The sequence below is a fragment of the Scatophagus argus genome, chromosome 7, assembly GCF_020382885.2.
Source record: "Scatophagus argus isolate fScaArg1 chromosome 7, fScaArg1.pri, whole genome shotgun sequence".
NCBI lineage: Eukaryota > Metazoa > Chordata > Actinopteri > Scatophagidae > Scatophagus > Scatophagus argus.
In genome coordinates, this window is record NC_058499.1 from 7,704,336 (window position 1) to 7,721,600 (window position 17,265).

Consider the following 17,265-nt stretch of genomic DNA (forward strand, 5'->3'; position numbering starts at 1 on the left):
TGCCTGGAGACACACACACACACACAGACCTCCTACATTCTCTCTGCATCGTTTCACTTCGTCTATCTGTATCTAACGCTCTCTGGCTTCCCTCTGTCCCCTCTCCATCTCTCTCATCTATCTCCCAGTCGAGCTCTGGACTTGGATTTCCCTCTACAACTACTTCTTAACTCCCTGGTTTGCCACGCTAGCCGGATGATTCCTACAATTTCTTTAAGTCGGCAAACAACTTTAGTCAAGAATAAAATATCTCAGCAACTACTGGATGGACGGCCATGAAATTTTGTACAGGCATTTATGGTCCACCAGACAACAGAACCTACTGACTTTGGTGATCCCTTCATTTTCAGTCTGGGCCCATATTTACTCAGTAAAATATCTCATAAAAATATCTATAAGATGGGTGGACACGTGGTTCTCAGACGATGTACGTCTGCATTCAGCTCCACCACTGTGTTTTGTTCAAAACATACATTTTTGTTCTAACTTTCTAAAGCTATAACTCTCTTATAATATCTGTTTTCTCAGGTTCTCTTTTTACCTGCATAAAACACATAAGCATAAAGTTAATCTCAGAGAAGACTCTATCCGTACTATGCACACACACACGCACACACACACACACTTAAGGCTATGTGTCTCCAGGGCCTGCTGGAAGTGATCTTCCTCAGGACAGACATTATCAAACACAGACTTCTATTCAACAGAGGATCTGGCGTACGTTTAAACTCCCATTTGCAATACCATACAGCCTGTTATCTTAGGAGCTGAGCATCAGTTTCTAATGAGACATCAACTATTCATTGAAGTTTTAGGTATAATTTCAGGTGTATGATAATGACTTGTTGACTTGAAACTTTATAATACATATGAATATGAAGCAAATGCAATCTGCTTGTTTTTTCTTTTCTTGTTTAATGCCTTCTGTCAAGATTTCCAGCTGCTGAATGGGTTGCAGCCTGCATTTCACAAACAAAAAGTCTTTTGTGTATGTTTTGTTTCAATAGTCACATTATTACCTAATCCTCTAATGAATCTGACATGACTCACAGCTGTGTGTGTTGGCTTCATCTGCAGCATGGTTTGTTTGCATGACCAAGAGAGTGTCCAAGTGGGGCAGATAACATAATGTTCGCTGGAAGCACCAAAAGCATGGCGTAGCAATAATTACCCACAAGCCCTTGAGCCACATAATGAAGCATAGCGGCAAATCAAACTGTCCCAGGAGCAGAGCTGTGCTTCTTTTTAATATTATATGTTAAATAAATAATTACTATGCTTCACTGCAAGCCCAACCAGTGTGCAGAGGTGTGGTCATAAGAGTGGCAGCAGCAGTCAGTGTGGGCCCACCTGTCCTATTACAACTGCAGTTAAAAAGAAACAGTCTCTAAAACTGTGGCTGCATCAAAGCCCAGCTTTTTAACAGGACATATAAGAGGGTGAATTTTGATCCAGATGTTTTCACAGCCACATCATATCAATGTGAAACTTGTATTTGGCTTTAGGCCAGCAATACTCCACCAAAAATCAGCCCTCTAAGATCACTTCTGCAGCATCATCCATCCAACAGAAGTTCAGCAAATTTAGTCGCTCATATTTTCAATGGTGCTGCAGCTAACAATTATATTCATTATTGATTAATTTACTAACTACTTCCTCAATCGATAGTTTCGTCTATAAAATGTCAGAAAGATGTTAAAAAGAAGTAGAATTTCCCACAGGCAAAAGTACCATTTCCCAAATGTTCTTGTCTAAAAAAAGATATTCAGTTATTATTATGTACAGTAAAGAAAAGTATCAAATCTTCACATTTGAGAAATTGCAACCAGCAAATCAATGCACGTCTAATTTTCACAGAAACACTCAACACGGTCATGCCTAAAGACTGTGGGTGGTGGTTCACTGTGGTTCATTCTGCCATATACTGGCAACATATTTGTGTTTGAACAGTACTCGCCATACGGCTGGATGGCTGAGAAGTGATGAAGAAGTTTCTATTGACTTTTTGTAAGGCCATAGCTCAAGCCTGTGGGGGGCAATTGCTTGTACTAAAGAGAGATATACTGAGGATAGCACTTAAATAGCAGTGTGATGGGCATTGACATCGCTATGGGCTGAAAGATAAGGAGTGTCTTCCTGGCTGGAAAGCCACCTACACAATGTTCTGACCTTTCAGGAGTGTGGGACCAACTTTGCCTTCTCCAAGAGCTACACTATTATCTTTGTCCAAGTTTGGCAAATAATTCAAAGTTATAAAGCCGAAGCAAAATTTCTTTCACGTTTTTTAGTGCTGAGTGACCTTAAACACTACAGCCTTGTAGTGTATCGGACTCAAGTGTGCAGCATCAAAAACATTCTGCAGAGTCCTTGCTGCATGTTGTGTTATTTCTGCAGAGAAGTAAAGATAATGTCAACATGTCCCGGAGGTGGCTCAGGAAAGTACACAGAGGGCAACAGTCATCTACTGTCAATGCTTCATAGAGAGAAAAAGAGAATGAATGGATGAATAGGACCACCAAAAAAAAAAAAAAAGGATTCCTTTTCTCACTGGATCCGTCAACAATTCAACCTGAATGCAGTATAACAACCTGTTCCCAAGCAACCAATCAACAAGTCTTCCTTCTTCCAATTTACCCCTTGCTGACAGTCTGCCTCCACTTGATTTCTCTCCCTGGGAATAACACACAGGGTACAAATGCAAAATGCAAACGCTGACAGTACGGCACATGACAACTGGTCCTACATAGTATAACAAGAGTACTCTAGTTAATCAATACTCCCAATTTATTATGTATGAGCTCTACAGAGTTTTTGGTAATGGAAAGTGCCATAATTCACTATTGGATATTTTAAATTTAAAGGCTGCACCTCTGAAAATCACACTTGACTTCATGACATTTCAGGAAATATGTTTATTTACTTTCTTTCAGGCCGTTAGATGAAAAGGTTGAAGTGGACTATTTCTGGACTATTTCTTGGCCAGGCACAGAGACCTCCTGGAGAGTCTCCACTGATTGCCTGGCAACCTCACAGTCACGTCACCCCCCACCAAGAAATAATCTGGCACACATCCCACCATCATTTATATACTTGGTTTTTTTGGTACAGAAACAAACAAGATATAACTTGTTAATTATTAGCTAGCTTAGTTGCTTGTCTTGCTGATTTCGTCATCTTTGGACCAGATTTGTTATGTCCCCATTACCAGCCTTTATGATACACAAGACATACTGTATATAACAGGAAAAGCAGTAGACATGAAAATGGTATCTATAGTCTCATCTTAATCTTATTATTACTTAAATATTAGTCTTAATATTCAAGGTTAATCTGCAATTGTGGCCAATAACTAAAATACATTTTTTAGAAATGTTTATATATGGATGTTGACTGAATCAAGCCACCATATGTTATCATTTCATGTTGTTTCTTTCTCCAACCTCAATCCACAATAAGGAAAGGCAGCTCTTGCATAATTTCTAGCTCTAAAGACCCTCCCAGATTTATGTGCACAGTAAGTACAGTACACTGAATCTCCATTAGGATTAATGTACATCTGCAAGTAGGAGAAATCCAGAAATAGCAACAGTGGAAAGAAACGTGACCCCCAGACAGATTTTCATTTGTATTGTGCTATTGTGGACCACGAGAAAGGGAGCTGTCTGTCACTGTCTATCTGTTAACAAATCCTGACAAGCAGATATATTAGTTTTACCACCCCAGGGGCCGTACTGGGCAGAAGACGGGCAGCTCATTTGGACAGGACATACCTCTTCAGTTTTCATTGCATTTCAGTAGATGAGTAGAACAACAGGGCACAGCTGAACAGTTTGCTGGACAATATTTTCAATGAAGTGTCATCTCGCTAAATTATTATTATAGCTTTACTGCATTGCACTTATGCTGAATCTGACAAGAGGGCTGTATTTTATATGAAAAGGCATTCCATGTGGTCTAGCTAGCATTACTGAGGATCAGGAACTGCTCAAAAATGAGAACAAAACAGGAAAAGCAGGTCCTTTTATTAGTTCTGTTGAACTATTTCGACAGAAGAGCGCATTGAACAATCACAAGTCGCTGGTCTCCCTTTGCTCAAACACATGCAGTAGTGTTGCCTTGATTATGAATCACAGCCTTCTTATTCCTTGGAACTCCAAGGACAATGTCTCATCAAACTGCCAGTAAAGAGGTACAGCTTGTTTGTCTTTGGTTTGAAAGCAATAAATCAAGAACAAAAGAAAACCCCTTTTTTTTGTTTCAAGTATTTACTTGAAATATGGTCTTGGTGTGAGTGAGTATTAAAGACTCCCATAAATTCCTAAGTGTAGTTCGTGTAGCTGAGCATACATGAATGAAGACTTCTGGTGTAAGCTTTAAAGTTCCTTTTCATTTGACTCTCACAGATGAAATGCAGTGAGTGGTAGAATCTGTTGGCAAATTCACTGGTGCTGGAAAGCTTGTTGCCTAACAAATGTGCATGTGTGTTTGACTGTGCGTGGTGAATGTCTCATGTATCTACTGACATCACTACTGAAAACTCCACTAGTGTTTTGTAACAGTGCAGGAAGATGTGCCAATGATAATCTGGTATTAAAATTAGTCTTACCTTCGTAAAAGTCAGGCACCTCCCCATGCATCGATGCATCTGTAACAGTTAACAAAGGAAATCGTGTCAACATATTGAACTATGACACTGCAAGTATACCGACAATTACAATACAATTAACATACATCAAAAAATGTTTCTTGCAGGTCTTTAATAAAATCCTTATTTTGCAGTTGAGAATGTGGTGGTGAATGGCTGGAAACCCCACAAGTGCATTTGCAGAAGAGGGAAAACAATCACACTAGCCTGACGATTATACAGTCATTCTAATTTGAACTCTGTTGTATCCTGATACTGTATGTTATAGTATAAGCCTTAATAAGAGCCAGCTAAATGACAGAAAACACACACGCGTTCTATCTTTAAGTAAGCTAGTGTGTGCTTGACTTTTGTTCTGCTCTCAAAGCATTAATGTCACATTAACCATCAAACTTCTTGTCTTGTTGGGGCTAAACAAAAATGTCAAGCCAATGTTCCCTCTCCACAGTAACAACCTGGTCTGGTGGTTGGCTGCTGTCTGTTTGGATAGAGCAGCCTCATAGTTCAACCCTGTGAGGGTGACCTCTGTGTACGTAGGATTCTAGTATCATCCAAATCTGCATGTTTATTTTTTATCCAGCTGTTGCTTATGCAAACAAATTATTTTATGTAGTTTATAAACCCACACCTGAATGAAAATTTCAGTGTGAGCTTAACTGCCGTTCCAGCTGATTTTTTTAAATTATGTGTTGTACGGATGTATGAGCAGTGTTTAATTTGTCAGTCTGTGGAGTACACGTCCAGCGTTAAAGCTGAAACCAAGAAGATCAAGCTGCTAAGACACCGAACAAAGTGACGTCCGTTTGTCTTTCTATCAATCATCTGATCAAACTCCTTCATTTACTTCTACTGACTGGGGACACAGTCACATCCTACACACACAGTGCCTAATTCGCACTGACATCCTCCTTCTTAAATGTGGGGCTTACAGTAATCATATGCCAGAATTTTAAGACCCCAGAGAGTATTAAAGCACATGCCAGCATGGCTCATGCGGCCACATGCTTCAGGCATCACCGTTTCTCTCGCTGTGTCTCTTTTTTTTCTTTCTCTCACTCTCATTTTTTAAAATCTTAAATATTTTAAAAACATCAAAAATATGCAATAACTGACTTTGAGCAGGCCGACTTCTGCGGCAAAGCAATATCACACAAGTGGCTTACAGTGTTTTCTTTAACAAGTTACTTTAATAAGCGAGTTTCCATGTACACAGCAAATATTGTGCTACATTTAAGTAGCAAAACTAAAATTCGTAGTTATAAACTTGGTAGGACTGAGGAAACAGAATAAAACCTTCAGCTTGTGAAATAAATATCATAGCTCTGATGGAGGACGGCTACTTTAGCTCCAAACTATTTCACTGTGTGAACCTGGAGCATGCGTGTGATTTTAGGATGTACAGAAGAACACAGGAAAGATTTAAATAATGCAACCAGTCGTGGAAGTTAAGCTGCCGGGCTTCGAGTGTAAATTGCACAACATCTCTAATGGGACACAAGTAGGTAATGTGATTAATATTGTCCTCATTAAAGATGTATTATCATTTCAACCACCTGCATCCCATGCACTGTTAATCAGAACGCTCATTTTTATGATCTGATAAAACTAATATCTCCACATCGCTACTGTGTGATGCAACCATGTAATGCTTTTGCATGCTTATTGGTCCATTCGTCTTCCCATTTTACCATGCAATTTAAAAAAAGGAGAAATTGAAACATTAGTCTCCAATGTTGTGGTGGTGTAAAGAAATTCCCAATCATTTCTGAAACACCTGCGAATAGCCTAAGGTATATGAACACAGAAGAGGTTTTATCTTTTTTTACACAGGTCATATTCAGACCTGCTGTTCTCTGACCACTTTGCTTTGTGTCCAACACAGCTGACTGCACAGAAATATAACAAAAAAATCCCTGTAAACTGTTGGTCCTTCAAAGCACAAACCTGCCCAGCCTGCCCTATCAGTAAGGTTGTCACAATACCAGAATTTTAAACATTGCTACAACAGTAGGAAAACAAAAAAACAAAGGCTGATACTTCTTTTGATACCACAGCAAAAAGAAAAAAGTCCCAAAGAGTCCTAAGCGCACAATATGCAATAATGTTGATCTTCGCATGCTCAGTCTGAACATCTGATTTTTTCTTAGAGCTTAAGTACGTTTGATGCTATCAAATGCAAATATTGTGTCATTTTAGACATGTGGTATCCAAAAAGGTATTGACATACCGACCCATCAGATATATTTAAGCTTTGTGCACATTTTTACAGATGGCCTTCACATGTCTATCACATCTTAAACGTAGCTAGATCTGATTTAACTGGACTGAATTTACACCTGCCATTAAATTGTTCTTTCCAGCTTTTAGCAGTTTCTTAACATCTTGTCTCTCTTGTATCCCATTCATCCTGACAACCCAGTCTTGACTCTGATGCACTTCTGGGTTCCAAGCTGCCTGCGATCTGTGTGCTTTTCATGTTTTGTAGTAGGAGCCACAAATCAGTTTATGTCTCTTTCTGTAGTTGTAAGTATATAAGTCACACTGCATTGACAGGTAGTTAGTGCCAAATTCATTTCTGACAACTATATTGCTGGATAGATATTTGAAGTATATTGGAGTAAAAGAGAGTCGATGCACTCACCTGCAATGTTTGAAAAGAAAATTGTCAGAGAGCAAATTACAAGCACTGCTGAGTTAATTACGTCATGTATCGCTGATGCCAAACATTCAATAGTTCTATATAATGTAGCATGACTGTCACATAAAAAGTCAGAGTAATGAAGTGATTTCCTTTGAGCTGAGTGCATTACTGACCTGCAGGGGTGAGCAACAGGACCAGGAGATGGAGGAGCAGGGTGAAGTACAGCATGATGTTGAAGTGAGGACCACCTGGTGGGGTTGGAGCTAGAAGCTCAGCTGATGAAACATTGGTTTTCCTTAAAGAAATAACAGAAAGCAAGAGAGAGTGTCAAAGCACAGAAAACTCTCTACAAAAAAATTCTGTGTGTTTGCAGGTACTGAGAGGCTCTCGGTCTCTGTAAAGCATCTAGAGACAATTTTGATTGTATAAGGTGCTAATAAATTGAATTGAATTGAGAGAGAGAGAGAGATAATAAAAACCTCCACTGCCCTTCAAGTTTGAGTATTTAAAACAATAAACTATAGAAAGGTTGTGCAAAAAACAGGCTCTTTACCTGTCGAACAATTCACAATACAAAAGAGCATGTTGATGATAAATAAAATGAACTGGCTGGTTGGACTTCCCGCTATGCACTCCCTCTTTTTTTTACAACATAAACAAAAGTAACAGGGCAGGAATTAGCGAGAATATAGCTTGAAATGTCTTCCCATTTGCAAAATTAGCCAGCAGTTACCATAAGTGCAAATTTAATTTAATTAGTGACTAATCTGGTGATTATTTTTTCATTGAATTTAGAAACTGGTCAAAATAATGTTCCTAAACCAACAGTACCTGCAAAAAAGTCAGCAAGTTGATTTGACAAACTGAAACCAATGTTTGGCATTTGTGCTTTATAAATCCCTCAAACAATTAATCATTATCAAACACATTATGTGTATGATACTGCCCATTACAGGAGATGTTTGCAATGTGACAGGAGATGTTTGAAATGTGGAAAATGTATTAGATTCAACCCGTGTCGCTGTACATGACAGGCCTCTCCAGCCAATCCCAGCCTTCATCTGGACCACAATCAGACAGTTTAGCAGCATCTTTACTTTGTGTCTGCTTCCTGTCAGCACCCAAGGCACAAGCTCTTTGACAGGCCATAACTGACATTTGGACAGTTGCCAGAAGAAACCCTCAGCACTGGTTTAGCTGAGCAGTCATCTCGCTGCCCCCAAGACGTTAACACCACACCAGGAGCCACCAGCGCGGTGCCAGCCCTCAGCCTGACGCCAAGTAACACAGTATGAAAAGCAACAGCTGTCTGAGTGCCAAGCACTGACAAGACAAATGTCATCACTCCATAAGTGTTGAGCAAACATCAGATTTGAAATTATACTACATAATGCACTGTCTTCATATTCTTACCTTGATTGTTATACCATTTCAGTTCATAGAGTAACAGGAGAGTCTGAAGCAATTTCACCCAACAAAGTAAGAGAAGAAGGAGTAGAAATGTGGGTGAACCCTGATCTGATATTTTTAAGATAAAGGTAATGTACTTGTTTTTCACTGTACCATGGGTGGAGACACAGAAAATTCAGTGTGTCAGTAAATTCAAAATACACTGGAAACTCAGTAGGTCCATCTGTGTGAGACAGGTGACTTAAAGATCCATTAAAGCTCTTGCTCCACAGAAAAGACGAATAATAGCAGCAGATAAAAACATCAGATTTGTATAGAGACCATAAAGTGCATCAAATTAACACAGTGTACAGTGAAACTTGCACTACATTTGAAAGGAAACCTAAAATGCAGCCAGTGGTGGTCAATTCTACTTTGTATACCTTGTCAGTGCTTGATGACCAGCACTCTTTTTCAAAAAAACACTGTCAAAATTCACAACAACATGTAACGGTTTCATATAACTGATACTGTGATATCACCGCGCTGAGTGTCGGTTCCACATCAGCAGACATTTCCATTCATTCACAGGTTGTGCTGGACTTGTGTGTGTTGATTAGAGTGTAATTGAACATGAAGTAGACACTATTGATTCTTTGTGCACAGCCTGAGGTGTCAGCTGGCAGAGACTAAGGGGTGTGACAGCAGGATTGAGATCTCAGTGCTTGCCAGATAAACGGAGTCTTATTACCGAAAATGGATTATGATAAAAGAACGTCCGTGTAAAGTGCCAGCTTTGCATGACACAAAAAAAAAAACTGCACCGGCTAAACGTTCAAACACACACATGCTGACACATGGATACACACAAAAAATAAATGAAGACAAATGGGCTGACACGCTGTATAACTGTGCCACATGCAGAACAAGTTGGGCAGAATGTCCAAGCTGTACAGCTGCAGGAAAGCCATACAGAGGGGATTTCATCTTCACGCTGGCCTGTATCCTAGCAACACCTTTCAAAAGGAGCAGTTTGTGTGCTGCAGGGGGTCTTTTGTGACCGGCATTGAAACTATGCAAACACTCATTTTAATCTGGAACAACACTGCTGTTGTGGAACGAAGACCTGGAGAGCTAAGCTCATCTATAAAAGAAATTCATCTCTTGAAGTCAGACAAAGGTCTGAAAAAATAAGTTCATTAAGACTCACTCTTTCCCTCTCTCATCTACTTTATTCTACAGCTATATTGCTACTGTACGTATCATTTCTGTAACTCATAAATCATAAACGACCTTAATAGATACACTTAGGAGATTACGGAAGATGACTAGGAGCCTCATTATATTGTCACAGTACATAGCGAAAGACCCAATCCCATTTATCCCATTAAGAACTGTCACTGAATTGATATACTGTAAAAAAAAAAAAACCCATCAGACCACCCCACAGAAAGGCAGCACTCACTTATAATCAGTATTAATGGGGCCTCCTACCTCTCCTGTCCTATCTTAGCAGCCTGAATGCATGCGAAGGGAGCGCTCCAGTCATCACAGTAAATCACAGGGTCCAGACATGACGGCGCTCAAACAAGGCCATTTCTTCTCCCCCATAAATCATACCCTGGACGTTGTCAGAGCTATTACTGCTTGTGGTTTGATTTTGCCGTTTTTTTTCTCGTCAAAGTACCCCCACTTCTTCCCAGCATTGCTTTGCTTGATGAATTTCAATTTCTCTCCTTTTTACCCCTGTAAGAATTCTGAACCTTACTGCGCAGAAATCAGAAATCATATTAGACCGAGTACAGGCTGCTGGGGGCAGATTCTGGGATTTCACTGCTGCACTCCAATGTCCAATACTGTCATTTGCGCTTTTTATCATGACCCCATAACCCCCTTAGGGCGCTATAGGCTAAGTGAGCGTGAGTGAAACCCCTCCTTTTTCTGCGCTCGGCCTGATGTGCGCTGCATAATCAAGTGGTTAACTTTATAGACACATCTTCCCTTATCGGCTGGGGCAGATCCAGTGATGTGGGGGAGGAGAAACGGAGAGAAAAGAGGGGAGGGTGGAGGAGCGGTCAGAGTGGTAGACTTCAAAAACAAGATGGTGCTCCAACAATCCCACCCCCCCCAATCACCCCCATCATCATCACTCCTTACATAAAGAAACACAATCAACCCCATCACCACAATCAGTCATCAACAACAGATTTGCAGTAATCCTGCAAGTGGAAGCCAAGATGGGGTTAACGCTGGATTGGTCTTAATGAGTCGGAGAAGGGAAAATAAGAGCTGCTTAGTGTCAGCTACTGTAGCATCCAAGTCAAACCCTGTATTCCAGAAGGATGCAACATTAAGCAGTAAAAACACACATCTGCTGCTTTCCTCTGTTTTATATCACTGTAAATTGAACATCTTTGGCCTTCGGACTGTAGGAAATTATAATAGGTATCGATTTTTTACTATTTTTTGACATGTTGCAGACAAAATTATTAATTAAGACAATAACAGGGAATTAAATCAATAATGAAAATAAATGAGTGGTTTGTTCTTTTACTGTCTGTTGTTATTATCAAGGTGAAATTAACATGAAAAAGCACTTGGTAAGTTTAATTTCGAAATGTTTGAAATCGAAATGAAAATCTGGTAAATATTCTTATTCTCTGTCTTGCTCACAGTTAGTTGAGCAGGCAAAGTCCACTTTTATGTCTTCACAGTAAACATGAAACAAAAGCCAGAAGCCAATTAGCCTAGCTTAGGATAAAGAGTGGAAACAAAAGAAAAAACAGCCTGGCTATGTCTTTAAAGCTCACTAACTGACATTTTGTATCTCGTTTGTTTAAAACACACGTGTTTGAAGACAGACTTTGTTATGTTTGGACAGAGCCAGGCTAACTGTTTCCCCTTGTTTCAAGTCTTTCTGCTAAGCTAAACAAAGGTAGCTTAACATTTAGCTAACAGATGTTAAAGTAATATTTATCTTTTAATCGAACTCTCTGTGAGAAAGCAAATAATGCATTGTAAATGTATGTAAAATGTCAAACAATCCCCCAAAGACCCTCTGCCCTTAGTACAGTCTTTTTGTCTTTGTTTTGTATTATACATTTATCCTTTTTTAAATCACTCCACCCCCACTGGGCAGTGCATTTAGCACCTCTACTGAAGCATGACATGTGGGGTTCAATATTAATACACTGCCTAAAATTGCACATTTTGGGATACAAATAATGAAATCTGTGTCATAACCAAGTATATAAAAAAAGCCAGTGAGACATTGAGTCTGACATAATCTTTGAGAGACAGCATTGTCTTAGCTTAAGGGGCATCATTAGGGGCATCATTCACTCTTGTTTTAGCTTTATTTACACCGAACGTGCTGAGAACAGTTGCTGTTTTTCTGGATCACATTCATGAGATTACACACCAACATTCCTCTCAGCTGCCCAGTATAACCAGCTCTACTGATGGTCCACTGAAGCAGCTGGGAAGCTTGATCATTGAAATTTTCCATCGGGAAGTCAGATAGCAAACATGTTTGAAGCCAGTACAGCAGCACAGCTCTTTCTTCAAGGCTGCCAGAGTCTCTTTATTTTTAGAAGAATACCTGCTGTAGTGTCAGCAGCTACACTGTTTTAAAATATTATTCTATTACATGTTCCGTTGGTGGAAAGAGCTGAAGTGTAAAAGGTTTGATATTAAAATGCTAACTTTAGACATGTACTTTGACATGCTTTCCTCTTAAACAGAAAGAAATAAATAAAAAAAGGCTTAAATCTTTTCACATCTGACGAGATCAGACACCTGAAAGGACTACGTACTGTGTTTAAACAGAAATACCAGAATGAAACACAAGCTATGATTCCTTTGATTTTTATGTCGAGTCAGTGTTATTTTACCACAAGCTATTGGTGATACATTTAGTCTGAATTATGAATTAGTTATGACCAAATTATTGATTTTGATTCTAAATTGTGCCAGGGAGAGCTTAAGCGTCTCTTTAGCCTCAGCTTCTCTACTGTATCCTGCACTTGGCTGCAGTTGGGCAGACACAGGATATGCAAGTTTTACACGGCAGACAAAGAAGCATGACATACCTGCAACAATACCTGCAGGAAAAAGATGCTCTCTACACGCTTTGCGCACCACAGATCCCACTCGTTCTAAGCAGGAACTTAGACAGCTTCAATACTCGACAGAAAAAAATAACTTTATTTTTCAGAATGTAAATGTTTGGTTTCTCCTGCAAAAACACCTCAGCACCTCCTGAACCCAGAAATCAGACAGACACATGATGAAGCACAGGGCTGTTGATGATGTAATCCAGCTGCAGATGATCCCGTCATGGCTCGTTCACTGGGGCACTCTGTCTCTCTCTCTCTCTCTCTCTCTCTCCCCCCTCCCTCTCTGTCTCTCACCTAACAGAATTAGCCATGCTAATGTAAGCTATTTATCACAACCCCTGCAGTCAACACAATGCCCCTCAGGGCCCCACAGGCTCAGCAGCCTCAGCTTAACCCAAATATTGATGACACCAGTCATTCAATCGACAAAACCTGGAGCTCTACTGCAGTATGAATTACATTAACCTTATATCGGATGATGTCTGTAAATAAATGCAAAAGCACAATGGCAATCATGTGTCTCAAATCCTAAAAAATGACTACAACTCGAGACAGTTTGTTCGCTGTCATGAAACAAGGATGCTATCATATTAGATGATCGCTTCCCGACCTGTGAGTGACAATCCAAGAATGTGGCATGACAGCTGATAATTTTGCTATCATGACTGAGTTTACGCCTCCAAAGTGATGATTAATACCTGTACTTTGTCCATTTCTGTACCAGGATGTTATCTGAAACCACGCTGCAGATATTGTTCTTCTTGATTCATCTGACCCTCCATTTTATCTAGTCCAATGTTGCTGTGTGCACAGCAATTTTAAAAATCATACACTTCATTTTTCTAAAGAGAACACAGATAGCTCACCGAAAAAAAAATATTACAAATAAAATGCAGAAACGGTGAGAACATGATATGTTGTATCCATGTACAGATGAACAAATAATGTTGAAATAAGTAACTCTGATTAAATCTCAGACTTTCAGATCCAAAAAACATTAAACTCTGGAGGTAGAGGTGAGGTAGGTTTTCTATAAATATTCAAATATGCCTGCCATACACATTAAAACATTTCAATCTGATCATTCTTAATCTCTCTCTGCTTCCATTGAACTGAGCAGCTCTGCAAGCCGCATCTTAATGTTAGGTACTCAACAAGCAAGAAAGCCAAGATTTCCTGGCAGGAATAAACCAGTGTCACATAAAGTATCAATTTAAGGACCAAATGGAGATGATCTTAAATTTGGCATATTAAAAATAATTAAAAAAGAGTCTAATTCCAAATTAACCTTAATAAAATTTGAAATGCCTTCAAAGATGCTTGTCCAAAAGGGCTGAATCCTTGACACATACTGCAGTGTCAATAAGACTGGCCTCTTCTGTGTGGCACTTGGATGTTACTGCTGTTTGCATACAACATGGAAATCTCTGCCACAACAGAAAATAAATTTGCAGTTTGTTTTTATGTTAATCTAATTAATCTCGACACAGAAAAGCAGTGACCTTGCGGTGCAATCCACGGAAGAGTGTGATACAATTTATGAGAGAATAATAATGAAGACAAAGCCCACAGAAATGAAATATTATATGAGCTTCCAAGTGTGCAGGGATGGACGTCACATCATGTATGATAAATTGTGTCATGCAGGCAAAGGTCAGGAGGGACTTACACTCTATAAAGAAAGAGCGCTCAGCTTAATTACTTCATGCCACATCTGTCCAATGAAGATAGTGGCTGAGAGGTTTCTATAGGAGAGCAGCTACATGTTTTCAGTTGCAGCCATACACTCTGCTGTAAATAAGTGTGATAACTCAGTGCTGCTTACATGGCAAAGCTGTACAGATGGGGATGAAGAGTTCAAGTATTATAATTAATGCATCCTGAAGCACAGTGACAAAGCAATCCATACCTGTGGACTGCACAAAGAAAGGTCTCAAAGGGAGAATGAGCATACAGCGCGTTCATTCTGCACTGGTTAGCTGCAAAAAATGGTAAACAATGAAAAGATTAATCGAAGTCAAGTCTTTCCCATCAACTTTCCAAACTGAATGTTAAAATGTAATCATAATATAAGCCACAAACATCATGCTTAATTGCATGGTCAGGATGAGGTTGCCCATTATATCACCACACAAATCTACAAGAGACACGCAGTAAAATAATCAGGGCTTGGAGTGTGTGTGATGTGACTCTGCTCAGTGCTTACCTTGCTATGGAGAGCTGTCATGCCAGTGGATATGTGACAAGATGAGCTACTTAACAGCCTGTGTCCCCATCCCCTCCAATATGCCTACCCTGCCAAGTGTCCTAAATACTCCGCTCCATTGTCTGCCTCAGGAACAAGCAATGCTGCTGGATTGAAGCACTCTCTCCAAGGTGCAAAGAGGAGGGAGGGAAAATGGGAAAAGAAAAGGCTTATTCCCCAAACAGGACAGGGAGCCATGCAAATGGGACGCAACTGAAGAAGCCTCCCTGCAGTGAGAGCGCTCCACAGAGGGGTCTTCTCTCGTCGCTGTGGCCAGACTCCGGTTTAATCTTTTAAGCCTTCCTCCACGCACACACACAGACACACACAAGTAACACCCCTCTCCCCAAGCACCCAAACTTTAACCCCATCCTCCATCTTGACTACATCTCATCATTAGCCTGGCAGCAGGCCAGACGTATTATCAACACTGTCATAATCATCATCCCCACTACTTTCCTTTTGCATTTTTCTTCTCCTCTTTTATTCATCTTACTGAAGAACACCAACAATTGAACTTTTCTTTGAAGTTTGTTTATCTCCTTTCTTTAAACAGATTAAATCTACTTTTACTTCCTGTTACCTTTACAAAGGAATGAGCATACTGAATAATTCAAAGCTTCCGGCTATTAAGCACACAGTCTGTCACCCAAAGGTAAAAAGAAGTCACCCAACCATTAAAATGCCCAACAAAGGTTTGCTAATCACAAATACTCAACAACCACTAATTCTGAGCTAATAATGATTTCTAATGTTGCCATATTTGCTTTTTTATCCTTAACATTTGTGAAAATAGCTACAATTTAGACAGAAAGAATAAAGACTGTGTATTATCTTATCCTGTATCTCAACTTACTCCATCGATATCAGTGGATAAACAATAACAAATTGTATCAAACAAATGACAAGGAAACCTTTGAGGTAGCCTTGAAGCAGTATCTCCACTGCATTGGACAAGTTTGGTTTTCAATTGGAAAATGTCTCTGTCAGTATGTATCTTGGTCACAGTTCTTTAAATTGGATCAGCACAACCACACCAAACCTCACCAGTGGAGCTACTCATGGGCTAGCAGCAAAGTGGTGATATATTATTTAGCTGCTGCAGTTGTTGTAAGTTTTATGCTCAGCCTGTGTGGCAACAAGACGTTTAAGGGGTCTCTGCTCTGTTCTGGCAACAGGACGCAACCACCATTATACAACTTCTCACACAGTGCCTTTGGGTTGCATTAACTGAGAAAATGCTGAGGGTTGCAGGGATTTCATAGAGGGGACACTAAGGCAGCTTTAGCAGATTTGGAGCCTTACAAGAAAAACTGGCTGTGTTTCAGTAAACCTTAGGTTTGTATTACCACATACAGCAGCATTTGTAGAGAAAATGGTTTGGTATCGCTTGCAGCCAGATCTGTCAACATGATACATATGTGTGATCGGGCTAAAAAGAAACAAAAACACCTCTGTGCTGTGGCAAAACAAACAAAAAAACACAGAACCATAATCTTATAAAAATGATTAGATTTGAAGGTGTTTAATCATCATCATTTCCAGATACTCTGTTACTATCTATCTTACTGGGCAATTTATGTCCAGCTGATGCCGTAAGAGAAGAAAATGCATCTGAATTGATCTCGATTCACTCCTACTGCCTTACATTATGTCAGGGATTGTCAATGACACCAGCTGAAGAATTATAGAATACAGCAAAAAGAAGATCCTGTAGTATTATCCAAGGCCGTAAGTAACATTAACTTTTTGGGTCATTCAACTTACATAAGTGATTACAGAAAATAAAAAGGATTAGAGAGAGCAAGTGGCATGAGCAGCGTATTTCAACGCTGAGAGCAGATAAAGTCATAGCATTTGAACTAAAATGCAGCCACGGAAATCTGGAATCTGCACTTAACCTTCATGTCATTAAAACTAATGGATCAGGTCAAGAGAGCTGTAGATGATGCTTGAGACCAAATCCAGCCTAATGGCTTCCTTTTAGATCAGCCAGTCAGGACACAAAAAAAGTCAGGAGAAATGTGCAAAGAAGCAAGAAGTACCATTTCTTTTCATTTAACCAAGTATTATGCTGCTATACATAAACCATGACCTCCCGGGCTAATCAAAACCAATGCAAATCTCTCAGAAGAATACAACATGTGGAGGAGGGCAGGGAGCAGGGGTTTGTGTCTGGACGGATTTATTGCTTTGGCTTTTTTCTTCCGATGTGATTTACCCCAGA

The 17,265-nt window shown here is 39.7% G+C and overlaps 1 protein-coding gene across 3 annotated transcripts in view; it reads right to left on the minus strand.

Moving 5' to 3' along the window:
- LOC124062105 (contactin-1a-like) overlaps positions 1-17,265 on the minus strand; it is a 60,236-nt gene that overhangs the window by 22,290 nt on the left and 20,681 nt on the right. For all 3 annotated transcript variants that reach the window (XM_046394620.1, XM_046394619.1, XM_046394621.1), the window contains 2 exons: positions 7,460-7,581; positions 4,607-4,645 (listed from right to left, as the gene is read on the minus strand). In XM_046394620.1, the coding sequence (XP_046250576.1) occupies positions 4,607-4,645; positions 7,460-7,514 (94 nt within the window). In that variant the 5' untranslated portion in view covers positions 7,515-7,581. The remainder of the gene's footprint in view (positions 1-4,606; positions 4,646-7,459; positions 7,582-17,265) is intronic.